General features: G+C 41.1%; 1 protein-coding gene across 5 annotated transcripts in view; it reads left to right on the forward strand.

Moving 5' to 3' along the window:
- The window catches only part of ACSS3 (acyl-CoA synthetase short chain family member 3), a 63394-nt gene extending 45660 nt beyond the window's left edge, over window positions 1–17734 (forward strand). For 4 of the 5 annotated variants that reach the window (XM_035128600.2, XM_060279686.1, XM_060279687.1 and 1 more), the window contains 6 exons: window positions 1001–1064; window positions 7662–7743; window positions 8703–8825; window positions 14437–14536; window positions 14670–14845; window positions 15553–17734. In XM_035128600.2, coding sequence (XP_034984491.2) covers window positions 1001–1064; window positions 7662–7743; window positions 8703–8825; window positions 14437–14536; window positions 14670–14845; window positions 15553–15624 — 617 coding nt within the window. In that variant the 3' untranslated portion in view covers window positions 15625–17734. Of the gene's footprint in view, window positions 1–1000; window positions 1065–7661; window positions 7744–8702; window positions 8826–14436; window positions 14537–14669; window positions 14846–15552 lie in introns of those variants that run through there. The other variant, XM_060279685.1, reaches the window with a different exon arrangement.
- Window positions 17735–17775: the final 41 nt, after the last annotated feature.

Consider the following 17775-nt stretch of genomic DNA (forward strand, 5'->3'; position numbering starts at 1 on the left):
TATGGTTTGACCAAAATTATCTAGGGATTAACCTGCTCTTCACATGTAATTGATAGTGTACTCCTATTCATATTTACTCAGACACAAGTCCCATTAAGTTCACTGGGACTTACTACCAGGTAAGTATTAAACGGTTGCAGGCTGAGATAACTTTAAGATCAATTTCACTTGCCTGAGAATTGCTCAGTTAGTTTTTTTTGGGGGGGAAGAGTTGACTGGTTTTGTAGAACAAAGAAATGGGGCAGGATAGATGAAGGTTGAAAAAGTGTGATGTTTTCTTGCCCTTTCTTGGCAGTAGAGCCAATAATTATGAGGCTGAAACAATATCAGGCTTGGTGCATTAAGCCAAGAATGAATGTGGGGCATGTACACTCCTTTTCCACTCACACACTGGGTTCAGCGCTTCTAGTTAACTTTAAACCACAGTTTCCCATTACATCCAAACTAATAAATAAGGTTTTGCTCTACAGCAGATAGGAATGAAGTGAAAAGTGGGGGAAGCGACTGGTGTTGGGCTGAAACAGGAAGTGCAGTGACTGTAAATACATACCCTCTGGGCTCTATTTGACCTTTAAAGACAGATGAAATTAGGTGAAAACTGCCACTTTTTGTAAATTGGCATCTATAACCTCCAAGTGCTCTTTAAACTGCACCAGCTCCCGTGTAGTTGTCTGTGCTTGTTGCTGTGCCTAGCATCTTAAACCACTCTAAAAATAAGGTATCTCTTGCCCTCTGATAAAGGTAATTTACATTCCAGCTTTGTCCAGCCTTCCTCTGAGTTGAATCTGTAACTTAAAACTAATTTTTCAGTCTAATCTGCAAAAACAAGAGCCCCAAGATAGCCTAATTGGGCACTGCAAATGTTTTGTAATTGCTTTCCTCAAGTTGTGTTTTCCATAGCAATTAAGCTCAAAGCTTTCCTCTGTCTTGAACACTAGTTAAGAGGGGAGGGGAGGAAAAAATTTTTTTAGTGAATCCTTTTGTCTTTTTTTTCTTGCAGTAATGATTCTGGATGATGACAAGCAAGCTGTAAAAGCGAAGACTTTAGGAAATATTGTGGTGAAGTAAGCAGCCCACAACCTTTCAAGGGATTAATGCTGTAAAGTAGACGGAAGGAGTGAGCCAAAACACTGTGATATAATTGAATATTGAATGAATATACTTACTGATACTGACCACAAATATTGCCCCTTTAGCCAGTAACATCTTCTACCACTCTAGAGTTAAAACTAATTTATTTTGACATATGAACTTCCCCCTCTTTTGCTCAATTAGGGGTTCTTTGCAGAGGCTGCTTGCTGCTTCATTGATCTGTTGCAGCTTCTGTAACAGTACCATTGGAGAATATTTGAAAGCCAATCCTCATTCCATGTGGGAGCTTAATTGGAATCGGGGGAAAAAAGGTCCAGGCTTTGAAAGATGCCATTGCAGAGAGGGAGAACTGGCTTTGTAAAGGCATATTCCAGCTAGTGCAAATTGTGAGTTTTGGGTGTGGTGTTTCATTGCTTCTGAGTCCAGAATTAGGGTGTACCTCGAGCTACTCTGCTTCTGAGAACTGTACCATCTTTGTCATTGTTATGGCTGGTTGGCTTCCTAGAGAGAATGTAATCCACAGCCTAGCACAGGAGGTCCTCTTGTGTATTTCTGGGGCAAGGCCTGCACTCTTGATTGCCTTCTCCAGTACAGACCTGGGAATCTGGCAGGTTGCTGTCTTTATGAAGTCCCCCCTTGTTAAGGCCTCTTCATGATCATGATTAACTGCAAACTTGACTGCACCGGTGGCGCTAAATACTCTGATGTTGCATGGCTTCCTTGACCCTGCCTATAGTGTCAGATCTTGAGCAAGGGGCACCTATGCTCATAGACCTCTACATGTATAGGTTTCTACAGGAGATGGAGCCTAATTAACACAGGGTTCTTTGGAAACCTAGGCATGTGGAGACTTGCATGCATAGGCTTCTCTGCTCAGACGTGAATGTCAGGAGCGGGTGGGATCATGCCTGCCAAGTTCCTGTCAGAGAAATAAGGAATCGGACCGGAAGTAGCAGACCGGAAGTAGTGCTGCTGCCATTTTCGAACTGGGCGGAGCATGCTCAGAAGCGACTTTTGATGCTGCTTTGCCCAGTTGCAAAATGGCCACCACACCAGAAGTCGCACTGCAGCCATTTTGGAACTGGGCAGAGCTGCATCAAAAGTAGCTTCTGAGCATGCTCTGCCCAGTTCCAAAATGGCCGCCGCGCCAGAATAAACTGGGGAAAAAAATATATCCATTTTTTCAGCTGGGAACAGCTGGAAAAACGGGGGTTTCCTGGGGAATACGGGAGACTTGGCAGCTATGGGTGGGATGGAAGCTGCATGGCGTTGGAACAAGGCTCTGTTGCTCCTTTCAACATGTGGGCTCCCTTCTGGTGTCATGTCAAAACATTTAACTTGCCCAGGCCTTTTAAATGGCTATGCTTGTTCTGCACTATAATTTCACAATTCTATTGCTGCCTCTCATTGTTTTTTATTCATTATGGATGTTGATTTTTGCTGTATTTGCTGTTCTAAACTGTTTTATTTATTGCCTCAGAAACCATTGGGATGAAGTGCAGTCTAGAAATGAATAAATGAATAGACTCTCATAGTCCCACACACATTTACTTGGGAGTAAGTCTCATTTATCTCAGGCTTATTGCACAGTACTGTTCTGTCTGTGCTTCAGGGACTCTCTGGCATGTTGTCTCATTGAGAGTGTCAAATTTCCCCACACACAATCTGGTGAGAAGGAATGAAATTTTCTTACACATGAAAAATTCACCTAGACTACCAATTCTGACGTTTTTCCTCATGTCCTCCAATTACTTTCACAGTGCACACCCCTAATGGAGACAGAATTTATGTAGGAACTTATTTTTCCGTTGTGGTTCTTTCATATTAGCCTATGATTCTATCATTTTGCATCTCCAACCTGGTAGGTTCATGAAAGAATAATCTCTTGCATAGCATCTTTACACAATGTGAGCTGGGTTTCTCATCTCCCTTTCTGCTTTCCTACCTGTTTTTCAGTTTCCACTGCTTCTCCTTAGGAGCTCACTAAGCTTCTGCTACCATGGTACGTGCTATTTGCAGTTTTTGCCTGAGTTGCTGGAAATACTTGAGGTGACTATCCTTTTGCTCAGCTGATTATCACTGTTTTAGCTTCAGCTTTTCCTCTTTTCTACATTTCTGTTGCTAATTGACAGCAAAGCACATGTTTAACTAATGCTCGGAGACATTATTGCTTTTATAGGAGTTGTCTGGACAATGCTAGACCACAAATGCAACATCTGTGGCTGCTTTACAGGTTCTTTTTTTGGACCCAAGTGCCAATCGAGGCGTGCATGTAACTTGCCAATGGAAGCACCTGTGACTGTTATCGAAACACAGTGCTTGCATTTGCACTTAATGTTAAGCCAGACTTCCAGACAGAATGAGCTGCATGCTGGTACTCATTGTCCAGTTTCTCCAACTTTGCTCGTCCCCTAGTGCAAACAGGATGAACAAACCATCAATGAACCAGAGCTGCAAATTGGTACCAGTCATGCCTTGCCAGGGATTCAGAAACGATAACCCATGGCTTAGATGTAATGGGAAGCCAAGGTTTCCTAGTTGGCTATCCCCCTTATGCCAGTAGAGCAGCAAAGCAGCATGCTCATTCCTAATAACCCGCAATAAGCCATTCTGGTTTATTGTTTTATGCAGATATGACTGCTAGGCTCTTACTGTTGATGAGTAACATCCTTTAATTCCAATAAAGTTACCCTGAGACGGTTTCTTTTTTTGTTTTGCAGTTGTACAAAACACCTATGGTTTTTTTGAAAACTTGCATGTTCAGAGTGTCAGTAGTTAGAGGAGCACACTGGTTTAATAGTTCTAAGGAATAATGCCCTTCCGTAATTCTCCATGTTGACAGACAGGGTGCAACTTCAGTATAGTCTGTGTTAGAATGTAAAACTACTATCCAAAGTTTTAAAATGCTGAGCTAACTTTGGAATTAATCTCTAGGTTTTTGTGGGGGTTTTCTTTTCTTTTGTACTAATAAATGCTGAGTGTAAGTTTGGCTTTTCAGGCAGTTGATTTTCTGATGATTTCAGGAACGGTCTTAATCTTAAAGTGTCATGTTGCCTTCTTTAAAGCATAGCAGGCATCACACTTTCTGCACATATTGTCTCATTCCTGCTACAAGCTAACATTCATGTCACACTAAACAAACCAATTAGTGTCTATAGTGCCGCAGGAATTTTGACTTTGAGAAACCTCAAGAATCACTTTGTAAATATGGGTGGAGGAAAAAATCGGTGTGTGTGTAACGGCACATTCTTCTAAGACTTAACTATTGCTAAGTTTTAGCACAAGCGGTGTGCTAAATACAAAATGTCCTTACAAACTTTTGCATTTTCAATTATGTATGCATATCTATTCTTGTTACACTTGATATGACCCTGTTGCAAATCACCAAATGGAATTAATTTAACACCTTTTGTATTTCTGCTCTATTGCATGTCAGCTTTTTAAAATTATTATTTTTTGGAATTCATACGGGTGAAAGTCTGTGTGTGCTGAGAGGCGATGGGCTCTCTTACTTAATGGCTAAGCTGAAAGGAGCAGAATAAAACCAAACAAAAAAAGCCCCAGGGGAATCGTTAATGGCTCTGCCAATGAGAATTGTCCTTCCTCTCTGTCACAAGGACTTTTTAGACAGTTAAATAAATCAACGGTGCAACTATGTTGCCGGTTATGAATTACTGTCCTGTTGGTACCCTGAATGCATACAAGGTAACTTCTGTTTCCTGAAGGTTTCATTTAATACAGATGCATCTTGACATGAGGTTAGAAGTTAGGCAACATTTTATTCTCAACTCTGTTAGAACTAGACCATTGAGCCTGCTTCAACAGGAATTAGAATCCAAGGTTCAGTGCAGCCAAGGGTACCTCTTATCCTTCAGTATTTTGCAAAGCACTTGAAACATTTAGCCACCTTTGGAAGCAGTCTTCTCCCCACTCCTCCAAGAACACAAAACAAAGTTGTGGGTAATGGTATCGTAGTGAGCTAAGGGATTTTGTGATGACGGAACCTGTGGCTGTAGATGCCTGAAACGGTTATGATGTCCTAGAGCTTTTCACAAGCATTCTAACTTGTCAGCGAGGAAAGTGCTAACAGTCTCCTGCAAAAGACTGTAAAAGTCACCCGAGTTGAGATTAAACCTCACACATTCCCTATCCCTGGGAAAGGAATAGGCATTGTGGGGGGAAATGAGGACTAACGCTGAATGGGAAGAGACACAGAGAGATGCTAAGAGGACAAGGGAGCCAGAAATGGGAGCAGCTGGGGGGTTGAATGAAGGAGGCAGGCTGAACCAAGGAACAAGGCCTAGGAGAAAGATAAGGGAAGAGGTGGATTAGAAAATATAGGGTGCATTCAGATGTGGATAATGTTGTGTTAGCTTTCTGATAGCACTTCTGTCTGGTTTTCTAATGTGCCTTTTATACTGCCGTGTCTGCTGTGTGGCTTTTTGACCGATACACTACTGGCACGTTGCATTAAATTTCGTTCACACCAGTGGGTGTGGTGCGATGAAAAATGAACATCAGATCTAGACAACATTCCTACTCCCCACCCTACCCTTTCCGCTCGCACGTGAGCCTGTTTCCCCATGAAAACAGCAGGAAAAGCACTGTGTACGGCCTCACATTCCATCACTTTACTTCCATGATTTTCTGGGTTGAGGAGGCTGCAAGCAGATTTCCCCCCAGAATCAAATAATGCAGAAATGAGCATTAAATATCTGCTATATGCCATTGTGTTCTGGAAGTGGCTTTTGCTTCATGCGAATGCTCAAATATAATGTGGAAATTAACAATTAGGGGAATGTCGGTGAAATGGAATAAGCTGTCATGTGAACGCAGACTCAGAAGTGGCTGTGGATCGCTGAAGGGAGTAGAGTTGTGCCCTTCCTGATTAGAAGTTTGTGTTGTCTTGGAAGTGTTATCCCCCCCCCCCAAATTGCTTTTTATCATTAGCTATGTCCCTATTTTGTGGTGGTGAATTAGATTTAAGGCAGAGTGCAACATACTCCCAAGAGGAATGCTCCCTTTTAGGGGGACATCTCCTTGTATTTTTCTACAACAAATTCTAAGGTCATAAAAAAATGGCTGTTATTGTTAAAGGAAGTTTGAAGAATATTGATGGGTTATCTGGAAAACATCAGTTGATGCAGTTTGCAAGCCATTGATTTATGACAGTGTCTAACAGAAAAGTGAATTCAAGGGGAGCCTTCCCTCCCCTACTTTTTTTTTTGCTCAGATAAATGGGAATCTTTCTCATGCTCTCCTCCACAAAAAGTGTGCCTCTGAAGTTTTGTCACTTAACTACTCAGCTAAGGGAGCTTTGCCACTCTTTTTGCACCAGGATTTGCAAGTTGAATTAAACACAATTCTCCTGGGCTGTACCTGAGAAGGGAAGTACCTGAGAAGGGAAGTCACTGCCAACAGCTCTTCATGGTAGGGATGGGGAATCTAAGGCCCAGAGCCTGAATTGCAGACCTAGGGACTCTTCCCAGGCTACAGCCAGTGGGGAATTGAGAGGTTCCTCTCTCTCACATACCCACAGCACTAAGCAGTTTCTGGGAAATCTTGTTGCTTCTGTATGCCCCTGGCTCTTGGGACATATTGAGAAACATGCAGAGGCACAGATGGTTGGCCATGCACATATTGCTTAGTGGGTCTGGCAGGCTCACCTTTTTTCTTGTCAATTGGCTTATTATCTGCATGCAGAGACACACAGGTTTTAAGCAATCTGATTGTTTTGTTCACATGTAGTTCACATCTAGTGCAGGTGTAGTGATATTTTCCCATGTCAGCAGACTCTGTGAGTACTGTACTGTATTTGTAATGTTTTAATATCTGTTTTCCTTTAGTTAACTATGTAAACTTGCAATTTAAAATGACAACAGAAATTAACTATTTTTAAAATGTAAACCAATGTATAATATTGTGAATTGATTTTAAAAATGCTTAATCATAGCCCCCCACCACCACCATAATGCTATGCTTCCAGTTTAGGATAAACACTGGTGAGATAGGTGTTTTTACACAGATTAAAATTGAGGATTCAATACATAAAAACAGGTAGATTGCACATTAGGTGAAAATATTCAGGATTTGTAACGGGGTGGGTGGGCATTGTGTCTTATTATAGGAGAATGTCTTTATAGTACAAGAAGCTACCATAATTTGTGCAATGGATTTGTTAAAAATAGGTTTTGTCCCCATCTCTGTTTTTACTATTATGAGAAGGAACAAAGTAAATCCCTGTATCTCCCAAAAGTATTGTGCTGACTTGAGCAGCAAAAAATTAAATATTTGGGTTGGAACTGATTATTAGCTACATGTATGGCATAAATATTTCATATTCTTGATCAGAATGTTTCAATCCTTGACCAGCTCCACTAAACTTGTGAAGATAGTTGCTTTTGGCTTCTATCCTTCCAACACATTTCAGGAGATGACTTCAAAAACAAAAAAAAAAACTTTAATCACCATCATGTAATAATCTTGTAAAAACTATTTGTTCTCCTTAATAGCCTTGTTCCAAATTAATTTTGTGCTTATGTGTGTTTGCTTTTTTATTTAAATAACAGGCTGCCTTTGCCTCCAGGAGCCTTTCTGGGCCTTTGGAAAAATGAGGATCTGTACAAGGAAATGTACTTCCAGAAATTTCCAGTAAGAGGAGTTAAAATGAACTAAATATGTAGTAAGCTACCTTTGGCTCTTTAGCATGAAGTGATGCCATATTTTGGAATGCTGCTTTCCCCTCTGATTGACCACGCTGGCTGGGGTTGATGGCTTCTCAAAGCAACTGGAGGTCAGCTTGTTGCTTACCCTATGTAATAGAATAGATGCATTTTGTAATGCTCAATAAATACTTGCACTCTGCTTCTTCATAAATGCTGTGCACTGTAGTGTAAGAATCCCATCCATGCCTATGTTTGCATATTCTTCTATTACTCTTCCACACTTCCTTACTAAAGGCCAACTGGCTCCTTATGGGATGTGCAATGCTGGCGTGCTGAGATAGCTCAGTCGGTAGAGCAATGACTCTTAACCTTGAAGGTCGTGGGTTCAAGTCCCACACTGCACAAACAGATTCCTGCATTTCAGGAATGACCCCATTGGTCCCTTCCAGCTCTACAGTTCTGTGATTCTATGGAGATTGCACATGAGGCAAACAAGCTGTGTGCTAAGCAGCTCTACACGATACTGTTAAGAACATAAGAGTTCAGCTGGATCAGATCCAAGGCCCTTCTAGTCTGGCATTCTGTACCCACCGTAGCCAAGCCAATGCCTACACAAAGCCCATAAGAGTGGCATGAGTGCATTTCAAAGGCTTATCTCCAGTATTAGAGGTAAATATCACCATCAAGATTAGTAGCTGTTGTTTTGCAGAAAAGCTCCTCTACAAGAGCCTGTAAAGACTGGACAGGAACCTAGGATTATTTTGGAGTAAGGCTAAGGATGGGAATTGTGGCAAAAGTGGTCTAGATCTTTGGTAATTTTTGTTGATGTTTCTGTATTTAAGGAACATCAATAAAATGAGCAATAATTTTTTTAAAAAAAGTATTACTGATCTCAAATATTCTGATCTATATATTTTTTCTTTCTCCTCCTGCTTTTGCTCCCAGGGGTACTATAATACTATGGATGCAGGGTATATGGATGCAGAGGGCTATTTGTATGTGATGTCTCGAGTGGATGACGTGATCAATGTTGCAGGTCATAGGATTTCAGCAGGCGCAATTGAGGAGGTAAATGCAAAGCGGTCTGTAAAAATGCTTTAAAAATACATATTAAAAATCCAGTTAAGATTTATATCGCTAGTGGAGGATGTTTCTGCATTTCTGCTTCTTATGAATGGTATTCAGGTAATGTGTACAAAGTCATTTCAACAGTGAGAAGAACAGTGGCATACATTTTTAAAATCTGACCAACGAAGTACAAAAGGTCTTGTGTTATCCAGCACAAAGGTGTGTTCTTTTGAAACTTATCTGAGTGATTTGTGGCCCACATCGGCAACTTCATAACTTTAGGAAAGCCCTGATACCAGGGACTGGATTCTGAGCTCCCTCACTGTTTGCAGGCCATTGTGACAGGGGAATGGGGCCAACAACCTACCTGTTGGTCACCTGATGTCACTTTGATGTCAAGTAACTTAACTTACTCTCCCCTCCATGCTACAAATAAACATTTTTCCTGTGCTGATAAGACTTGAATTCAAGCTGTGTCTGCAAATGAAGAACTGGAAGCATACTAAGGTCACATCCACAACATACATTTAAAACACGTGGCTTCACCCTAAGAATTCTGGGAATAGTAGTTGGTTAAGGGTGCTGGGAGTTGTAGTTCTGTGAGGGGTAAAACTACAGTTCTCAGGATTCTTTGGGGGGAAGTCATGACTATAAAAGTGGAACATATGTGCTTAAAATGTATTATCGCCATCAATTTATTATGAAGGGACTGTGCAATAAAGCCCAAAAACTCAGATACATTTAAGACAAAACTAAATCTCTGAGCAAAGACCCATATATCCTGCTGAGAAAACCTGTCAGAATAAAAATGTATTTATTTGTCCCTGGAAAATGCAGATCATGGGTACCTGTTCATATCTCAACAGGAATGCTGTTCTATAGATCAGGGAGGCCACACTGAAATCCCTGCTCCAACTTATTACAGAGCAGGCCTCTGGATCTTTGGAACTTGCAGGAGAAACTCTCCTGCAGACCACAGGGATCTGCTAGGTATATAAGGAGTAAGGCAGTCTCTCTGGTAACCTGGCCCTGACACGTATGTTAGCACCAACACTTTGAACTTGGCCTGGTAGCAGATGCATGGCATGGAGGTGACCTAAGACAGTTCCTGGTTCTTCCTTTGCATCAAAAGGTTTGGCGCTTTTTGAATCTCACACTTTGTAATGTCATTGTGCAGGGCCACAGAAAAAAGGAGCTAAATTCAAAAAGTACCAACTTTTTGATGCTTGAACTTTCTTGTTCCTGGCATCATATATGATGGGAAAGGTTGGCATGGTTTGTCTGAGATGGCCTGGTGGACCACCCACCAAGTCTTGGCAGGCCTAATCAGGCCTTGGGAGGGGGGGGGCTAAGGTCTTATGGACTTATATACTGTCTTATTTCCAAATACCTTGAATATTAATAAATTGAAAGTAAAGGTGTAAAGTAAACTGAACCAGGAAAAAGAAATAGGGTAATGAATGCTAAGGGAATAAATGCAGAAACACAATAATGCTTCCAGGCAAGGGAAATAATTAGAGCAGATGAATGAATGAAACAAAAGGCCTATGATGAGACATAGGTAAACAAACCATTACAGTAATCCAAACAAGATAAAATTAAAGAATGAGCTGTGTCAACAGGTGGAAGGGTGATATTAGTTTCCTGAAAGAAGTAAGATGTTGGCAATGACATTTTAGGAAAAATATGACTAGAAAGGGGAAGAACCACCCAATATGACCTTGATTCCAGAGAGAAGCAGATATTGGAGTGATACCAGCAACAGATAAATCAAGAACCAAGGTGGGAAAACCAAATAAACTTATTTTTAAATAGTATAAGGAACTGTATCCAAATCCCAGAAGAAATAGGTAGCAAATAAGGAGAAAACTATAATATGGTGATGGGGAACTGGAGCAGGGAAGTACAGCTGAATTGAACCTACCTAAATATGATAATCAGTGCTAAGGGAATGGCTGCAGGAACCGAGACAGCGAAACCTGAACCATGAAGGACACCCAAAAGAAAAGGGACAAGGGTGAAAAACGGCATTCACACCGACTCATGACTGTCAGATAAGAAAACCATTAAAGTATAGAACAGGGTTAGCCAGACAAAAAGAAAGCAGCCTCAAATACTGAAGGATAACGACGAACAGAAAAATTATAGAAAGTAAAAAAAGAAATGTGAAGATGAGGCAGTTTATGAAACTAAATGAATGAAAACTACATTAAAAAGGACGTAGTGTAGTGATAATCAAGACTTTGAGAGAGAAAACACTGCATACACATTGCTTGGAAACAAAGGAGAGAAACCAGGTGGCAATTAGACAAACCCAGCGAAGTCATCTATGAGGCTAGAAGCCATAACAGAGAGATTTGAAATTACCGTATACAGAAGGGAATAATAGAAAGTGAGCGATCTGCTTAGAAAACATGAAGGCACGACACTAAGCAAACAAGTAGAAGAGAAGAAGAGCAGAAAAGGAAGAAAACAGCCATGAGGCTGTGACAAATGGTGATAAATAAGAAGAGCTGATCAGAAGGAACTCATGAATGAACTTGCGCTGCTTTATCAAAGGCATGTGCAAAAACTAAGAGATAAAAATAGACAAGAAAGAAAATGAGGAATAAGCAGTGAATTAACAAGGGAATAAAAGTGACTAGCCAAAGCAGCAGCAACAGAATGAATTAACCGAGAAAGATAAATAAGATTGCTTATTAAGGGTGTGTGTGAAGCGTATAGATAAGAAATTGAGAAGTCATGACTAATGGCACAGGACCTTGATATATGAAGGAAAACGTAATTGAGAAGTAATCTATGGCTGACCTGGGGAAGAATAATGGGAGCAGAAAGACAAATCAAATGTACATGTTGAAACAGAGTTAAATGAAGAATCCGAAGCACGAATAATTGGTGCTATAGAAACAGCAAAGAAAAGAGGATCAGGAAAAAATCAGGTTGTCAAGGCTGAAAGTTGCAAAATTCTTAAGAGTCAATAAACGCATCAAGCAAGAGAGTAAATTAAAGTAAACGATGTTCAGAGGGAGGACAAAGAGTACAGAACGAGGAGAACACCACAAGGGAGTAATTAAGAGTACCGGTTTCCCAGGCAGCAGGAAAGAATTGGCTCCCCGGGCATATTTTGTCTGATATATATCTTATTGCTGTAAGATGCTTTGAGACCTCCATGGTGAAAAGCTGGATATAACTTTGTTAAATAAATAAATGCAAAGTTGAACCCGTGCATTACGTGGAAGCACCTCCCTTCAATACCATCACATGCTACTCCAAGAACATGGCCAGATAATAAACCCAGTGACAGTTCCTTCCCATGTGAGGTTTGCTTGCCTGCTTGTCTAGAGCTGCCTGCAGTATCTATGCACATTGGAGCACTCATAAAAACAGACCATCATCATCATGCTAACCACTGTTCAACCCCACTCCTGGTACCTTTCACACCTTCACAAAATGGATGTATAAGTATGGGGTCTGAATCTTAGTGGAGCATGATTTAATACAGACCCACCTTTTCTCTCTCTTCTGTGTTAATTCTCTTTGATCCGGTTTTTAGGGGAAAGTGTCATAAAGTCGCTTTAAGGTCGGTTGAACTTTGGGTTTTTAAAGTAGTGTTAGGAAACTTGCTCAAAGCTCTCGCTGCTTGAGGGAGAATGTAAGGGCACAGTTATTGTTATTTTTACAGCTTAATTGCTTCTCCATCCTCACAAAACAGGTGTGAGGTGGTGGTGAACTGGCGCCTTATTATTATTGCTCAGCCTGTATTTTTAGGGAAAGAATACTTGGGCTAAATTAGTTGTTTTGTGGGTTGTGCTTTATTGCAGTGTTGCCTCTCTTGTGGTGTTGAAAAAGCTATTTAATTCCCATTTTTTTGCTTACCATACAGCGGGGTGGAAACCGATTGTTTTGCTGAATGCACCATAAAGTTGTTTGCTGATAAATAATGTATCAACTTTCTGTCTGTCTCTCCTGTTTTAAGGAAGACATTAACTGATAGTTTGATCTACAGCTTAAAATACTGTGCATGTTATTATTCCAAATGGAGACCCACAAAACAATAAAATGTACGCTAAGGTAGCTAATATGATTTATATCAGCATGTTGTTCATGATGAATGTCATTGTCATTTATACACAGTCTTATGGGCTGGATTGCTAATGTACATTTGTAATTTGAAATATTGCATTCCCAGTAGGTTTATTAATCAAGCTAATAAGGAAATGTTACAGCTTAAATAATATTTCAGTAAAAAGGCACTGAAACATCTCTTTTGGGCAGCAGCCAGACAATAGTAAATAAGTGTAATGTTGTGAGCATGTAGGCCAGAAATGTAGCATCACATAATTCTGAAATCCTGCTCCCGGCAAACTTGAGATTTCTGTATTATGGACACTGTGAATCACCATAAGGGCTTCATTGTCTAATGCTGCCTGGAAACTTCAGAAGGGTGCAAAATGCTACTGCTAAAATCTTGACGGGCCAGGAGTTGTGATCATGTGACAATGTCATTGTATTAGCTACACTGGCTGCTGATTCAGTTTTTAATGCGATCAGAGGTATTGACTTTGTACCGTTGGTCCCACACTCCTTGGGGCTTTAATCTAAGTACTTGAAGGGCCTGTGAAGTTGCTTGTTTTTTCAGATTGCCTTGCGCGTCACACTGCCTTCTGAGGCACATTTTGTGGCAATGCATGGAAGAGTTTTCTCTATGGCAGGACGTCATCTGTGAAATTCGCTGCCCAAGGGGTCAGCTTCCTCTCTTATCTTTGTTCTGCTGGCATCTGAAGAAGTTGGTTTTTTTTTAAGCCAAAGATTTGCTATTGCTGCTACTTTATTTCAATTTAATTTTTATTCTGGTTTTTCTGTTTTCTGATGATAGGTCAGGTTGTGGTTTTTGTAACTCAGATTGTGTTTTTGACAATGCATTTTTGATGGTGTGATTCTGTGTTTTGTTTTGTTTTACTTGTTGGTCACTTCGACTCCTTCAGGCGCAGAAAAGTATGGTTGGTTTTTAGTGTACGCTAAAAGAATGTATCTAAAGCAAGGGTAGGGAACCTTAGGCCGGGAGGCCAAATGTGGCCTGATAAGGTCTCTCCCTTTGGCCCTCAAAACTCCCCAGACCACACCCCTCACCCACACTGCCTCATAACCCAGGTGGCCTGACTGGAATGTGTTATTGACCTTTGAGAATGCCTCTTGCTTGTCTGGATGGAGGATACAGAAGGGTGTGTGCGCTTCTGTTTCAGAAGCTAGACTACTGTGCAGAGGTGAAACTCACATTAATTCCTCCACCCACTTTGGCCTCTGCTCTTGCCTACCACGGGCATGTGGCCCTCAAAAGGCTTTCTAGAATGGAATGCGGCCCTTGAGCTATAAAGCTTTCCCCACTCCTGTTCCCTCCCACACAGTTCTTTAAGTTGCTATCTTTGAAGGAGTTCCCATCCAACAGGAAATTACTTAGACATCTATCTCTACTATGACTCTGAAAACTCCCTGTGGTATTCCAATTAGGAAAGAAACTGTGACTTCTGCATTATCAGGTTCTCTGGATTGATAAGGAACATGTGTGCTCCACTGACGCATGGTGGTTGTTGTTTTCTGTTTCCCCAATCAGGCTGTTCTCTCCCATAGCGCTGTGGCAGATTGTGCAGTTGTTGGCCACGAAGACTCCTTAAAGGGCCACGTCCCACTCGCTCTGTGCGTCCTAAGAAACGGTGAGACATTTGTTTGAAAAGCGGAGGGAAGCCTTAGGCTCAACTCCCAGCCTGTAGCAGCTAACAAAATGGTAACCGTACAGAAGAATCAGACTACTTTTGTTGACCGTGGTGCTCTTACCTTGCTTATCAGGAGTAAACACTGAAGAGGAAAAGCTTTTGGATGAAATCGTAAACAGAGTTAGAGAAAATATTGGCCCCGTGGCAGCCTTCCGGAAAGCAGTGTTTGTTAAACAGTTACCAAAGACACGTTCTGGCAAGATACCACGGTCAACTCTTTCTTCCTTGGTAAATGGCAAGCCATACAAGGTGAATTACCTGCATTCTTTTACTACTACTGTGATAAAAGTGCTGGATATTTTGCTATTACATTGTGCTGTCTGCAGCTTTCATAATCTTTTATAGCTGTCCCTCTAAAGTTATGCCTAGTATGTTGTGTAGCATTTAAGTGGCTTTAAGCAGCAGCATATCTTATGTAAAGCAAACCAGTCCCATTAACCTGGCTCCAATACCACCTTGTAGCAGGCATATAGATTTACAAAGTGTAGCCAAGCAACCTTGGGAGCGTCAAATGCTTTTAGGATAGTGCCTGCATTTCCTCCCCTTGATATATATACTTCTTTATCCTGACCTTTGACACTTGAGGCGTATATTTTTAGGACCCACCTTAAGAACGTAACACATCCTGGGACTTTAGGGTGAAGGCCGGCTAACAAATGAGAATAGTCTCAATCCATTTCTGTACTAAGGAATCATTTTGTGTGAGATTACAGTACCTTTTTTGCATCTACTGACAGTGGTTGTTCACAGGAAGATGGCTGCTACAAAACTTGTTTTCCAGTGCCACTGCTGACTATGAGCCATTACATTACTGCTTTTTTGATGGTGTATACAGGGATTTTGTATGATTTCCACAAAACTAGGCAAACTAAGTTCACTAGACTTGAACTTGCTAACACTATTGTTAACTATAACATAGTATCTTGATTCTCTTCTCTTGCTTATTTTTTTTCCAGATAACTCCAACCATTGAGGACCCGGCTGTGTTTAAACACGTAGAAGAAATGCTGAAGACCAAGTTAAAGTAATGGTTTAAAACCTATTAAGATCTGAAAATACCTGGAAAACTTAACTGCATTTAATTAAGCCAGGAGTATCATGTAAATCAAATTACATTGGGACTAATTTTATTTCTGCAAAAGTGTCGCTAGGCCTTATACCGCAGTGGCAAGTAATTAATATTGGATTGCTGGTGTAATGATTTATGGTGGGTATTCAAACAGTTTCTCTGAGGCTCAAATAGCTATTAAAATAATCGCATTTGCAACTTTCATGCTGCTCCAAACCTATATCAAATGCAAAGATGAAGCACACCCAGCCAAAATTTTAGCACTTTTAGGCCCCATCAATTTCAGTGCAACACTTAATCCATGTGCTCATATGGTACTTCTTCCATTGAATTCAGGGGAAATTTAAGTGTGCTTATATATTAATATTGTTTCAAGAGGTGGGCAGAGCAATCCTAACTTCCACATCCATTGGCTGGAGGGGGCAAGGGTGGAGCAGAGGCTGCCGCCTAGCTTTGTGTGTATAGAATTACCACTGTTGGTTCTTTTGTAGCCAGAGTCAGGGTGAGGCCGGGGTAGGGTGGAAGCAGCCTCGAATCTGCTGGATGCAAGGCTTCTTCATTCATTGGAGGGTTCCCAGGAACAGTGTTCCCTCCACAGAACCCTGAAGCCGGTTTATCTAAAGTCCCACCCCCCTATTGGAATCAACTGGAAGATTGAGGGTGTGGGCAAAGATCCACACAGCAAAGGAAAAGTCTGCCTGCTTCGCTGCCCTGGCTGCCACAAGCAAGCAAGGTTTAGAAGTGGAGGTCAATTTTCAGCTTTACACCCATGCACCCATGCAAACACATTCACCACCTCAGGTCTGCACTCTAAGGCAGTGTTTCCCAACCTTGTGCCTCCAGCTGTTTTTGGCTACAACTCCCATCATCCCTAGCTAGCAAGATCAGTGGTCAGGAATGATGGGAATTGTAGTCCGAAAACAGCTGGAGGCACAAGGTTGGGAAACACTGCTCTAAGGTAACAAATGAAACTATTGTTTACAAGTTTAGAGCCATGAGAATAAAATTTACCATTTTTATTTTGAGTTGTTTAGATTATATATCACACCCAATACATCCCCCCCCTTCATGCATATTTGCAAGCTACATTCGGAAATCCAAATCACTAGAACCCATTTAATACTTAACGGCAATCAAGCAGCAGAGAAGACTCTTGGGTCTTGCTGGCTGTATGCTGAACTTCCTGTCCAAGGGTGCAATTTTGTCTCTTCACTGTAATAGAGTGAGCTCTGCACCTATCTGGATCCAGATCAGTACTTCAAGTCCAGCAAGTGATTATCCTGATCAGCACAGAGAACAAGACTGGAAATATTTTATATTGTATTTTATATTGTCCTGTAAGTACAAGTTCATCCCAGAAAATGGAAGTGATGCTGAATACCTTTAGAACGACCATTCCTCAGTGGTGTAGCACACACTTTTACACTGAAGGCCCTCTTTTTGGTCTCTGGCATCTCCAGCTACGGCTGAGAAAACCTGGATAAATGCTGCTAATCATTGTAATAGATAGTTAGATGGACCAATGATCTGACTTTGTATAAACCAGTTTCCTGTGTAGAAGCAATGCCATTTTTTGTTCTGTTTAATACAGTTTCAGTCTTAGTACTCAAGGTGCAAACTTTCACATGCTTGTTTATTCAACCTTAGTTTGCTTTAAGACATCTGTTGAATATTTTGGCTTCACAGACTGAACAGCAGAGTCTTCATAGAGCTTTGATTAGAGTCAATCAAATGGTTAGAAATAGCACATAGTATTGCCTTCGTAGAACTGCAGTTCAGCATGCATGTGAAAAATGTTTACGTTTCTCCCACTTCAGAAGCACATTTAAAGTAGCTGGTGGTGGTTGGAAAGCAGCATTATTGTAGCAGGTGAGGGGGGTGGGATTGGGGAGAATCACAGAATTGTAGAGTTGAAAGGGACCATAAGGGTCATCTAGTTCAACCCAAATCTTCTGTCCAATGTAGAGCAAATTCCATCTCAGATACCCTGGTGGTGTATTCAGTTTGGCTTAAAGTCTCTCTCCCCTTCACATAGACGGGACTTAAACATGACCTTGTACATGCATGGGTTGGGGGGGGGAAGGGGGTGAGAGCAGGGGGGGGAAATGAC

Source organism: Zootoca vivipara, chromosome 10, assembly GCF_963506605.1.
Source record: "Zootoca vivipara chromosome 10, rZooViv1.1, whole genome shotgun sequence".
Lineage (NCBI taxonomy): Eukaryota > Metazoa > Chordata > Lepidosauria > Squamata > Lacertidae > Zootoca > Zootoca vivipara.